At 34.8% G+C, this 12,967-nt stretch overlaps 1 protein-coding gene across 1 annotated transcript; it reads right to left on the bottom strand.

Moving 5' to 3' along the window:
• Positions 1-234: 234 nt before the first annotated feature.
• On the bottom strand, positions 235-3,393 carry LOC108985001. The gene is made up of 2 exons (XM_018957124.2): positions 2,788-3,393; positions 235-663 (listed from the first exon to the last, which is right to left on the bottom strand). The coding sequence occupies exons 1-2, from the start codon at positions 3,084-3,086 to the stop codon at positions 624-626; spliced, it is 339 nt and encodes a 112-aa protein (XP_018812669.1). The 5' UTR covers positions 3,087-3,393; the 3' UTR covers positions 235-623.
• Positions 3,394-12,967: the final 9,574 nt, after the last annotated feature.

The following is a 12,967-nucleotide window of genomic DNA, read 5'->3' as shown; positions in this document are numbered from 1 at the left end:
TCATGCCACTTCTTTAAAGTAAAATGATATTGGGAATAAAAATATATGTTTTAAACTCTGAACAAGCTAAAGCCAGAGATGACTTTGATAGATAGAGATTGGTACATGTACCCTCCCATGCATGCATGTGGCTGCTACATCTTTTATTTCTTTCGTGCTTCATCTTCCAGCTTTTTAGCCTTTTTTTTTTTTTAATCCTCTCTCTCTCTCTCTCTCTCTCTCTCTCTCTCTCTCTGCATGTCATGTATTGCGTATTTGGTCTTTTACATGCAAATTATATCGATCGATGTTAAAACTGCCGTCTCTGTCGCGAAAAATGAACAATTAAAGAAGATTTAAAAAAGTAAAGGGAAGTTTCTGCAAAGGCTCATTAATCTTCCTTGGATTTTCTGAGCTAGCTAGCCCAAGTATTTTGTGTGCGACAAGCTTCCGTTTGTTTACTCCCCCAACATGCACCTTTCCATAACAAACATGTCTAATAAAATAAGACTGCATGCATGCTTGGATTCTCGAGTAATTTCTACAGTCCCTTTTGTAACAAGTACAAAACATGCTTGTGACATGGTCTTTGATTTGCAAGTACTTAAGTTTCTGAAGCTTGTTGAACTGTAATCGATCGACGGCTATGCTCGACCAGGGGGTCGTCCAGAGTTTCCAGTTCTCCTTGAGAAATGAAAACAAGCAGAATTACAATATTAGTAGACCATATATAATTTTTGAATTTTAATTTGACTAGCTAGGTGCATGGCTGATATATATGCAGGCCAGTTACAGAAAATTTTAGTGAAATTAACTACAAGCTAGTTTAACAATACTCTCTAATTATTTGTCCTAATTAAATGGTCAAATGTGGAGAGAGAAAGAGAACATATATTTGAGGTGCATATATATATATATATGGCTCATACTGTCAAAAGATTCTACAAACATTTATCTTTTTCCCCTTCCGAATTTGGCTATCTAGCTAGTTAGGGCGAAGAAAAGTGTTTGCTCTATACACAAATCTTACATAACGAAATTTATACACTAATCACTATAAAAAAATTGTTTATTTGTGACTAGTTAATTCCAGTAAAATGAGTATTTACAACTAAAATGAGTCTGTTTTGATCACAAATAATCTTTTCGCCACAATTAAATGATCACAAAAGCCCATTTTTCTTGTAGTGAATGTGACTTAATTAATGCAATAAGCTGTCAAATATACTTTATAATAAATTGAACTTTACAATCTAATAAATCACATTAAACCACTTCAGCGTGTAAAAACGTTCCTTAGTAATATGAACCGAAATGCAGCAAATAATCAGAGAGTATATATATATCTCAATCCTTGGTAATATGAAAAGTTTCATGTTCCTTGCTTCAAACAACCTATTTTAATTCAAATGCTGAAAAAGTATTCAAAGTTATAGCTAGGCGAAGGAATTACTACAATGCATGCCTTTGATCAGTTACTTTTGAATTCATTTTAGAAAGCAAAATTGCTAGCAGCAAGGTAACAGTTGCTATGTTTAATCACGACAAACTTTGAAGAAACAGTAGCACCAGAGCTTACGAGTAAGGATAAAGGCAACAAGAAAGTGATAAGAAAGGAACCGTGAAAAGCTTTAAGGCTAAAGCTCATAAGTAGAGAATCAAGTGAAATTTTAATTAGCATTGAATGACCATGATTAGGGTATGGAATAAAGTGATCAGTAGACAGACTTTTTTCCCTTTTTCTTTGTACGGTTAAGTGGGGGGTTAATATACTGTAACATGCATATTATGATAATTTACCTTGAGATCTTAATTAAAACAGCACCTCAATGTAACAGTTAAAGGATGAAAATCCTCTTAGTTAAGTGGAAAAATCCATATTAAACATGAGAAGGGAAAAGATCCAATTGAAGGAATAATTGCAGGCCGCACTTTAAAGACTCCTTCTGTTCCTAAAAATTCATGGCCACTTTCAAAAAAGAACAAATTTAAGGATATATATTATGTTGTAAATGCATTCTTAATTTGTACTTTCATCTTGTCTATTGAAATTCCACTATCACGCCTCTACTTTTAAGTTCAAAAGCTTAAAGTATATCACAAAATATAAAAAAAAAAAAATGTAATGATCAAGGACAATATTTTTGAAACACATGCAATTGAAAAATGATTCTTTGACCAATATATTCACATGATCAGTACTGGACCTATCTATATATATGAATTTGGGACTGCTAATTTCTTTTTTTTCTTTTTTTTTTTTAAAAAAAAAAAGAAAAGATGAACCATTTATATTATGGAACTGAGAGAATATTAATTTAACAAGATATGCTTAATTAATTTTGTAGATTTGCAGTAGATGATGAAAGCTGGGACTATTCGACAAATTAAGCTTTGCAAGTTATTATGACTGCTTAGCTTTGTAAGAAATCAATACATGATATTGATAGGGATGAAAGTTCTCAGTATCACATCTATTTAGCCATGTAATAAAAGAAGATTGAAAGTTCTCAATATCATATCTATTTAGCCATGTAATAAAACGTGTTTATGCCTTATCTGATTCTTTCTTTGCAAAAATAAGGTAAGGAAATGTTCATAATAATCTTGGCATATGTTTACCATAAATACATTCTAAAAAAAAAACAAAAAACAAAAAATAAAAAAGACAAACTACTTGCTAACCTCAGAAAAGAACACCTAATTATAAATACAATATATTGGCACAGAGAGAAATAGGATACAAACCCATATTTATACAAGAGACATATATATATATACTCGATGTTTGTATTGGGTAAAACATACCTGTTATGTATAGGATCTGGTCCGTTAGGAACTCTTCTTTTGCTCATGTAGTTTAGATCCAACTCTGGAGGATGGTCAACGAAATTTCCTCTGCCCATAACATATGCATGCAGCTTGGAATTTCCTCCGGAGTCAGACGTTAGTGTTGGCGCATTAATCTCTGTTCTTCCACCCTGCTGGCTACTAGCCGTGAAAAGAAAAATAACCCCCACCAATGCAAGTGCTCCAAACAAGACCTTCAAATGCAAGGAACCGCGACTACTACTCCTACTACTACTACTTCTACTTGAACCACCCATAATATTTGTCCTTGATCTCTATATTTTATTTCTCGAGGAGAAGATGCGCACTTATAAATATATACTTGAGAGGACACTGATCGAGGAAAAAACAGAACAAGGCTATCATAATATCATCATTGCATGGTGACTGTGGTTTATATGGGTCTATAAAAGAGGTGGAGGAGAGAAGACAAGGATCAGAGAAGAAGGCCTTTGCTTTATGTTGAGAAGTGAGGCGAGAATTCTTCTGAGGGCTCTGGGGTTGAATGGCTTTTTACTTCAAGGGGTTAGGGATGGTTGGTTTTCTTTATAGGGTAGGATGGGATTCTGTTGCACTTTCTCTAACAGAGAGAGAGAGAGAGAGAGAGAGAGAGAGAGAGAGAGAGAGAGGCTTAGCTGGTTTCGAACTGACATAGAGGGAAGCCCTTTGCTTTATGCTGAGAAGGTCCCAATACGACTCTTCTTTTGCTTTGATTTGTGTATTTTCATGCACCTACGATACTAAAAACCTCTATCATCCGCTTTACGTACAATCTGGTGAAAAGAGAAACGATGTTAATTAGTGCCCCTTGTCTCATGAAATCTCCATGCCTCTAGGGACTTAAAAAATAAGAATCGAATATGTGCAACGTTATGCTAGCTAGCTATATGTAAAAATAACTGCTGATCAATACCCGCACGGTGGAGCAAATTAGGCCATGTTGGATTTTGGGACAGCAACAGCAAAAAGAAATTGCACCGAATGCCTTCATATACCATCCAGAATAGATGCAGCCTCCTCAATTCTAGAAGATGAATTACATTCCTACTAAGATACCAATAAAGTTGATCCTCATATATTGAAACAATAGGAGTAATTGATCAGATTCAGATCAAGGCTCAACAACAACAGCTAGCAGCAGTCACTAGAACTAGAAGTTCCATTCCACAGAACTGTTAGAATGAATCAATTTTTGCCACTTGCACAATACAAAACAACCAGAACTCAAGTCCCAAGGAAGTGAAAAGAAAGCATGAGTGTCAGTCATAGCAAAGTTATATATATATACACCAATACATTAAAGTTGGTTGGGGAAAAAAAAAAAGAGTACAGAAGAAGAAAAAGAATCTGTACACTTACATGAGTAACACAGGTTTCAAAGCGGTTTATTTTATGCCATGGGTTATTCTGTACACTTAATTTACTTAAATGCATGTTTGATTAAAGAAAAAGAAGGTTTCAAAATGGTTTTGTGGCCATGTTTTGTGCCATGCTCGGTCCTTTCTCCTCATATGATGACAGTTAATGCAGGCATAAATTTCCTATATGTGATAAACTAATTAAGAAAGAGATGGGCGCGCGCCTATTTAGAATTATCCTTACAGATGATCTATAATCTGTGCTGGGCCAGGGGGGGATCAAGAGGGGAGATGACATGCTTAATTAAGGAAAATTGAAGGGGGTTGGGGGCAGAGCAAATCATGTTACACTCGGAGCAGAATTTTGTACTTCCAAAATAATGGCATCCTTATGAAGTCTTTAATTTCATAAACATATTTAATCAGCTTTTACAGTTACGCACTCTTCTTGGAATTAACATCATGTACCATGAGATAGAAAAGGAAATGGAAATACTTCTCATTTAGTATATATATATATATATATATATATATATAGACGAAAATAAGGAAAATACTCGTATATAGTAGCTAGCTAGCTATATTTGATCACGTTCTTAATTCTTTACTCGCTGTTTTTTTTTTTTAATAACATCAATTTATTCATGCTGTTTGCACCATAGAACGGATACAAGGAGGAACACCCTCCAAAACTATGCTCTCCTCAGAGAGTTTTAAAGCATCCTTTGCAAGACAATGTGCTAGCCCATTACACTTCCTAGGAATAAAAGAGACAGACCAATACTGGAAGTGTTGCAGCAACAATCTAATATCAGAAACCATCAAACCAGCAGGAGTCCAAAGATCTGCTGCCTCTTTAATATCATTCACCACCTTTTGAGCGTCACCCTCTAGTATAAATCTTTGCAAACCCAACTGTTTACCAAGAATAACAGCTTTAAGTGCAGCATAAGCCTCAGCTAGGTATGCATCAGGGAAAAGATGACGTTGAGATCGAAGTGAGGCTATAACGTTTCCAGTCCAATCACGTACAATGACCCCTACCCCAACTCTGCAGTTAATTTTATCAACTGATGCATCCCAATTGACTTTAAAGACATGAAGAGGAGGAGCCCTCCACTGGAAAACAGTCTGACTTTCAACCACTCTGCCCTCAACAACTTTCTGATTAGCATCCTTGAAGTCCATGTTCTGCTGAAAAACCATTTGCAGTAGAGCATTTGGGGTAAACCATGGCACCAAGCTGCAACGTACCCAAACTCCACGCTCTTAAATAAATGAATAAGAAAAACAAGGAATGCATAGATATTCTTAAATATCAACTGAATTTCTTATCTTTACTACCCCAGCGGTCTACCTTTTCACCTCAGCTTCCAGTTATTGGCCTTGATCAAATGAGTACCTGCCCACTTAGGAGGTGTAGAAAGATTCTACTACCATGGGTCCACGGCTGATATGGTATTCCCAAACGAGAAATGCTATAAGGAATTCTTTCACCTCCATCTTACCCTTCTATTTAGATACACAGTACATATCTGCTTCTGGTTGTAAGAAGCCAGTACGTGCAAATTAGAAAATTAATACATTTGTGTATTAAAAAACTCCAGCCAGACATGATATTATATGCAGGTCCACCAATTATGCCCTAATCACCTGAACCACTAGTTGCGGCTTGAGGCTGCCGATTTAATATGTCTTGTACTAGTGATCTAGAAATGTGAGGATCGAGATATATATATATATATATATATATATATATATTGAGGAATTTTGTAGTGTTGGATAGATATAGTATTGAATATATATATATATATATATATATATAATTTACATGCGTTAGAATAGACCGAAGATAAAAGCTGTGGCTCCCACACGCATATATTATATATAAGCCTTTAATTAACTAGGAGAATATGGCGTGACCTACTGCCCTATAAGGCCAAGCATATGGCACATTTTGTGTTATCCAATCTATATGAATCTCACAGTAGAAACATAAAAGCTTTTTGTTCTGGTATTGAGAATCCAATGCTTTTGCTCTAATAGCTTGTCGTTCAAGGCTTGTTTACTCTATATATATGTATATATATGAATGAAGTGTAATGACTTGCAATGACATACCGAATTAAAAAGTGCCCGTGTGGGGATTTTATTATTATATAGCCGTTTGGGGATTTTATTATTATATAGTGATGAGATTACTGCAAGGCATGCAGGAACCATATAATATATGGTTGGGTAATGCTAGATATAGTCATAGTTGTGCAAGTGCCGCACATTTATTTTAGAAAAAAGTAAGGTTTTTTAATAAAAAATTAATTTTTTCATGTGAGTCACATATTTACTCAATTTTTTTTAAAAGGAGTGCGTGGCTTGCGGATTCTATAACTACAAATATCATTTAATATATATATATATATCAATTTTGAGTTAAGGGGTTGCATGCTATTGTATATAATTAATTTGATAAATTAACTATATATTATTCGGAATCTTATGTCGAAGGGCTTTAAGGGCGGTTGGCTTGCAAAATAAATGTAGAATTTACGTAAATGTTTGGTTGAGGGTCGTGGTGATGGCTTCTAAAGGGGTTTATGTTCTTGGTTTGAACGGTTTTGACTAGTAAAAGGCAAAAAAAGTCTTTGGTGGTCTCATACGATTAAAAACTTACAAATTGATCCCTAGTTCAGCCATATATAGCTACGATCGAACACCCAATCATGCATGTATGTAATATTGCAATTGTGAAAGCATGCATCATGTTTTATTGTTTGCTATAAAGAATACAAATATGTTTTATATCTTCCATGAAATCTGATCTGTCTATTCTTGTACAGTTCGTAGCAAAGACAAATATGCCATGTTTGTTCATCACTTTGCATGCATTATTTACAGTCAAACTCCGCAGTCTGCATGCAGCAGCGGGTAGTATTTATAACATGCAATATGAATGATTACTCTTAATTAATTAATTTGAAGCTTTTGTAAATAGCACAATTGGAATGGAATCCATTCTGAGATGGCTTGAGCTGTACGTATTAACAATATAGCCGATCGAGTTGGCAGCCATGATCTTGAGCTTTGCCAAGTAGAAGGGTCTTGTCCACATAATTGGATTTTCGGTATCTTTCACGATTTGCTTTGAAAAGCTTTCTTGCGTCTGTAGCCAGAATGATTGCATGTATATAGAGCACTAGCTAAGAGCAGACAGTAATTAAATCGCCACTAATTGTCTTTAAGCTTTGGATTTAAAGTTGGAAGTAGAATAAAAAGCCATGGGCTAAGCAGGAATTACTTCCTGATCTTACTCTAGGAATCTCTACTGCTTCGTCCATTATTAATTATTCGGTCAAATCACATGTTTTCATCGTAATCCTGCTGGTTGGTTGGCATCCATATATGGTCGACAGCTCATAAATTAATATATATGTGATAAATTAAAGACTAATGAGAATTAATGCATAAATTAAAACTTAGAAATAAGAGACGTTGCATTTTAACAATATTTATACAACAATTATTAGTTACTTTTGTGAATTATTTTGATACTTAAAAAAAAACGTCTCAAGATCGTCCAAATTTCAGTGTCCCAAAAGGTATTTTGGGACAAAAATATCAATTTCATCCAAAAAAATATCTTTTAAAACGAAATCGATCTGGACCGTTCGATCATGTTCGAATGGGAATTTATTTTGGGACCATTGAATTTCGTCCCAAAAATTCGTTCGAACACCCACAAAAACCGTTCGAACAATATGTCTATTCGAACGTGTACTTCATGTGTGGTCGATTGATATATACCAGTCCGTTCGATCAAATAGACAAGAAGAAACGTTCAAACAAACAAATTGATGATCAAACGTAATTATATTAATTTTTAGAATTGAATAAAAGGTTCGACCATGTAATGAACGAAAAGAGTAAGTTGCATGTTCGAACGATTCGCAACGTTTGATGACCGTTTGAACTCCAACGTGTGATGTTATAACGGTTGTGTCCGATTTATATATATTCAAACGTTTGATGATTGTTCGAACGGTTAGTATTTTCATTTTAATAAAAAATTTAAAGCAAAATAGATATTTATATTTCAAAAATACATTACAAATTGTTCAGTATAAATCAAACTAATCTAATAAGTCCGAACTAAATAAATAAAATAGTAATAATAGTAATAATGTTATCAATACATAATTTTATAAATCCTAAAATTTATGCAAAACACGAAAATCAATTGTTTGGAGGTTTGAATTATTGTATAAGCGTCTGCATTTGGAGTTGCATCTCTCTCTTGAACTCTTCTTATTGTTTTTCTTGTTGTTTTATGTGCATCTCTATGTCTGCTTGTTTCGTCAATTAAGCCTCTAACTCATATTGTTTTCCAATCAATTTTTTGATCCTAGAATTCATATTCTCTAATGCAATAACAGTAGTACTTGACGTTGATGAAGGGCATGAAAGCTTTACACAGCGATCCAAACCCTTCAAATATCCTGAACGTTGACCCAGAACTTGTGTAAAAATTTTAACATCACTTGTTGATGAATTCTGATATGATGCAATTTCAACACGGAAGGCAATCATTTTTATCCTATGCGCAACATAAAAAATTAATATTGACATAAAATTTAAATATGTTTAATTAAAACAAATTATAATACTTACATAATTTTTACGAGTATCGGGATAAGTCCACTCTCTATTACTATTCATAATTAATGTCTGACTCTTGCTACAAGAAATATTGTTAAGATATAAAGTCAGTATTAAAATTAGTACCTTCAAAAAGCAAACTATATAGAATAAAAAAAAAAAGTAGATTACCAATTTCAGAGAGAGGCGATGGAAAGATCTTGAGCCTGCATGATGATGAATCTTCAACTTCGATCTATTTGTTTTGTTTATAGAATTTTGCTCTTGCATAGAAGTTGTAAATATTAGTAAGTAAAAATTATAAATAAGATACATAAAGAATTCATTTAATTTACCTTATATGATGGATCTTCAAACATGTCGTAAAGTTTTTCCCAATCTGTAAGTTAGACATCCTGGAAAGGATGCTGGCATGCATCTTCCTTGTTCTCGTACTTCTTGTAATTCTTGTGACATATCGCCTTATACTTGTGGAATGCATTACACATTAGTTCATTGACAGTCTTACACTCTTCTCTCAGACCAAAATTTAGTTCGAAGTCATCATTGAAATAGTATATACATAAAGATACTATCATTTAGAATATTAAATAATATCAATATAAATTTATTATTTAAATATTACGTACAAAACAACGCTTCTTTATAAGCTCTTTCACATCCTGCGAGACTTTATGCCTTAACTTGCACCCAAAAGAGTAATAGCACTCGCCCTAAACCAAGCACCATAGGACAAGTGTGAAGCTCCCCCTCAGGAGAGAAGAAATCATGCCCAACGAGAGTATAAATGTTGGTACCCAAAGCAAGCAAAGAGTGCTCGTACAAGGCAAGTAATGACATCTCGCATCGGGTGAGAAACGAGTGCTCACAACCCGGGAGAGAAGAAACTCATAACCAAGGTGAGCATAAGTGCTGGAACAATGGCCTACGTCCTTAAAATATCAACATGATGGGCACTCTACTTGCCTCATCATGGGCATGCTCGCCCCGAGCAACAAAGTACCTTTACTGGAAAACCTTAAAGCTTTCCCCCACACAATAAGTGAAGTGAGAATATCACAGGCATGCACTAAAATTTGCCCCCGAGCGACAAACATGTGAGCCCTTAGCCTGACCATGCACCAAAGCTCTAGCATGTAATAAAGCTCTTCCCATTACTGAGAATGCAAAGGCCACAACCAAGGAGCTTTCAACCGAATGACCAACTACAAAACTCGCCCCGAGGTTTCTCTAGCAATCAGATCGAATTTTGGTACTATCTCGAGTAGTGTTATGTACAGTAACTACTTTAAATACATATGCAATATCCATATCATGTAGTGTTACTGTACATAACATTAAATACTTTAATGTGAACACGCATTAGAAGATTAAATTTTTGTACTAGAAAATGCACCCAGTTTCAATTGATTTGATTTTGACTCTCTTGTCCATTCGCAAATTCTTTATTATTCAAATATGAAGAAAATTGAATTATATTAGCATTAGCTTTCGATAACTAATTGCATATATTACTTTTGACCGAGTAGTAGCAATAGTTGCAACTCAGCCATTGATGTGGACCGCCGAGCAAGGTCGATCTCTATAAAACCTCCTTGTGATTCTTCAGTAGGGCCGAACAACTTTATATTCTTGAGCAATTTGTTGGAAAATCTCTTCAAAGCAAGGCCAGTTCGATCAATACATTGCTTGACATAACCGAGCAAACAACAAAATAACCCTTGCTCGAGATCACTAAGTAAGCCAATCTGGCCAACACATTGCTTGAGATCTTGGAGCAAGAAAATAAGCATTGTTTAGGATAAGTGAGCATGCCAATCCGATCAAAACACTACTCGAGATAACTGAGCAGTGTAAGAAAATAACCAATACTCAGGATCATTGAGCAAACTAGTCAATCCAACCGACACAATGCTTGGGATAACCGAGTAGCGGAAGAAAATACCCTAGCATAGAATCACGAAGCAAGGTCAGTCTAGCCAACACACTTCTTGGGATCATCATGCAAAGCCAATTCGACCAACACACTGCTCGAGATTACTGAGCAGAGCATGAAAGTAAGCCTTGCTTAGACTCATCGAGCATGCCTCTCCGATCCAAACATTGCTCGGGATAATCGAGTAGTGCAAGAATATAACCTTTGCTCAACATCACCAAGTAAGATCAGTCCGATCAAAACACTGCTTATGATAACTGAGTAGAGTAACAAAATAACCCAGGAGAGAAGAAGTTCACGCTCTTGCTCGCATCTTGAAGAGCTTTTTTTCTTTTTTTCTTTAGTTTGAATGTTTTGATTTTTTTTTTAATATTTGTGTTACCATCCATGATGGCTCGGATTAGAAGGACATATATACTCAATTTATGAACTTTTATTGGACGGACTCAGACCATGCATGGATGTACTGGATAAATTACTATGAAAAAGTGGGCGTTTCAAGGTTTAGATTTGAATGTAAGTCAGAGCTCGTGGTCTTTAAAAGTGTTGGGATCCATTTCCTAAAGCATGAAGAGAACGCAAGAGATGAAGATCAAATAAGTGTGCTCTACACATTTCTTCTCAAAGATTTTGGTCCCCATTTTTATGAAAATAAACATTCCTCAATTTGGAAATTGTAGAATGACGATGAGAATTCTCAATTAGAGAATGATGATGAGAATTCGAATGAAAGATTTTGTAAAAGGTATCGTGATGAATGTGATTGCAATCTGCAACTGGTACCCTCCACAAAAGAGGTAGCATTCCTCAACCATGGGCATCAAAATAACAGAATTAAGAATGATGATGAGTATCCAAAGAAATGAACAACAACAACAACAACAACAACAACAAAATCAAAACATTCAAACTGAAAGAAAAAAAAAAAAAAACTGGGTACTGGGTGAACTCGTAACCGGAATCCGGTTTCCTGGCTTCAGGACTAGGCCGGGTTTTTACCCGGCCCAGATGAACATTCCTAATATGATCACTATGCAATAAAAAATAACACAGCTTATGGCATGCATATATTGCAGTCTGCATGACTAACAAATTCAACCAAAATTTAGCTTCATTAAAGTTTTATTGTAACTTGCATGCATGAACTTGGTTTAGCTCAATTGAAATGTAGCATAGATTGTTTTATTTTGTAACTTGGCTGCATTAATTTAGATCACGTTTAGTGACGTACACGTACAGCACATGTACAGGCATTTGGTTTATTAATTTCTCCAAGGTTACTTCATAGCATATTGCAGTAAAAAAGATATTTGACGCTTAATCAATTATGCTATATTATATTCGATCTATGATGAGAGCTGATCCAAACCTCCAATTTACATATGCATTATGCATTTAAAGTAGTTACTGTACATAAAAAGTAGCTTATTATATTATTAATTCCTCTCATTCTAGATGTTTGAGAAATAGGAGTACAAAGCTAGAGGGAATTCATTCAGTTTTTTGGCACCTGAAAGAGAAGAATAGAACCTGCTATCGAGTCTCTCTTAACTTAACTACTAATATTCCAACTAATTTATTCCTTTTTCTTAGAGAAAATATGCATATCATGTTTTTCTTAAGGGTAGTGATCATAAGCCGGTTACTATCCTCTTACTACCCATTAGTTTACTACTTATAGCGTATTTGAAGTTTTTATTTTTTTTTATCATTTTTTTAAGTATTTTTTTAACATTCTTAATCATTAAAGAAAAAAAAATCAAATACAAAAAAAATCAAATACAAAAAAAATTAGTAAATAGGTAGTAACAGAGTAATAACCTTATCATTTTCCATTTCTTAGTTTGCTGTCGAGTCTCACCTTGGGACTGGCACTATTACTCTTCAAGGTGCTCACCTTTGGGTGAGCACTGTTGCTCTTCAAGGTGTGAGTACTCTTTCCTCACCTAATGCAAGATGATGTTGCTCTCCCCAAGGCAAGCATCCTTTGGTCATTTCGGGTTCCAACATTTAAGCTTGCCTCGAGTGTGAACTTCTTCTCTCCTAGGTTATTTTGTTACTCTACTAAGTTATCATAAGCAGTGTTTTGATCGGACTGACCTTACTCGGTGATGTTCAACAAAGGTTATATTCTTGCACTACTTGATTATCTCGAGCAATGTTTGGATCGGAGAGGCATGCTCAATGAGTC

The sequence above is a fragment of the Juglans regia genome, chromosome 13 (assembly GCF_001411555.2).
Source record: "Juglans regia cultivar Chandler chromosome 13, Walnut 2.0, whole genome shotgun sequence".
Lineage (NCBI taxonomy): Eukaryota > Viridiplantae > Streptophyta > Magnoliopsida > Fagales > Juglandaceae > Juglans > Juglans regia.
Note: the sequence above shows the minus strand (reverse complement) of the source record. Positions and strands in the feature narration are given on the sequence as shown.

Coding starts and splice junctions, on each gene's coding strand:
- LOC108985001 (XM_018957124.2), bottom strand. CDS start 3,086: ATGGGTGGTTCAAGTAGAAGTAGTAGTAGTAGGAGTAGTAGTCGCGGT. Junction 664..2,787: donor CCAGATCCTATACATAACAG/GTATGTTTTACC, acceptor TCATTTCTCAAG/GAGAACTGGAAACTCTGGAC.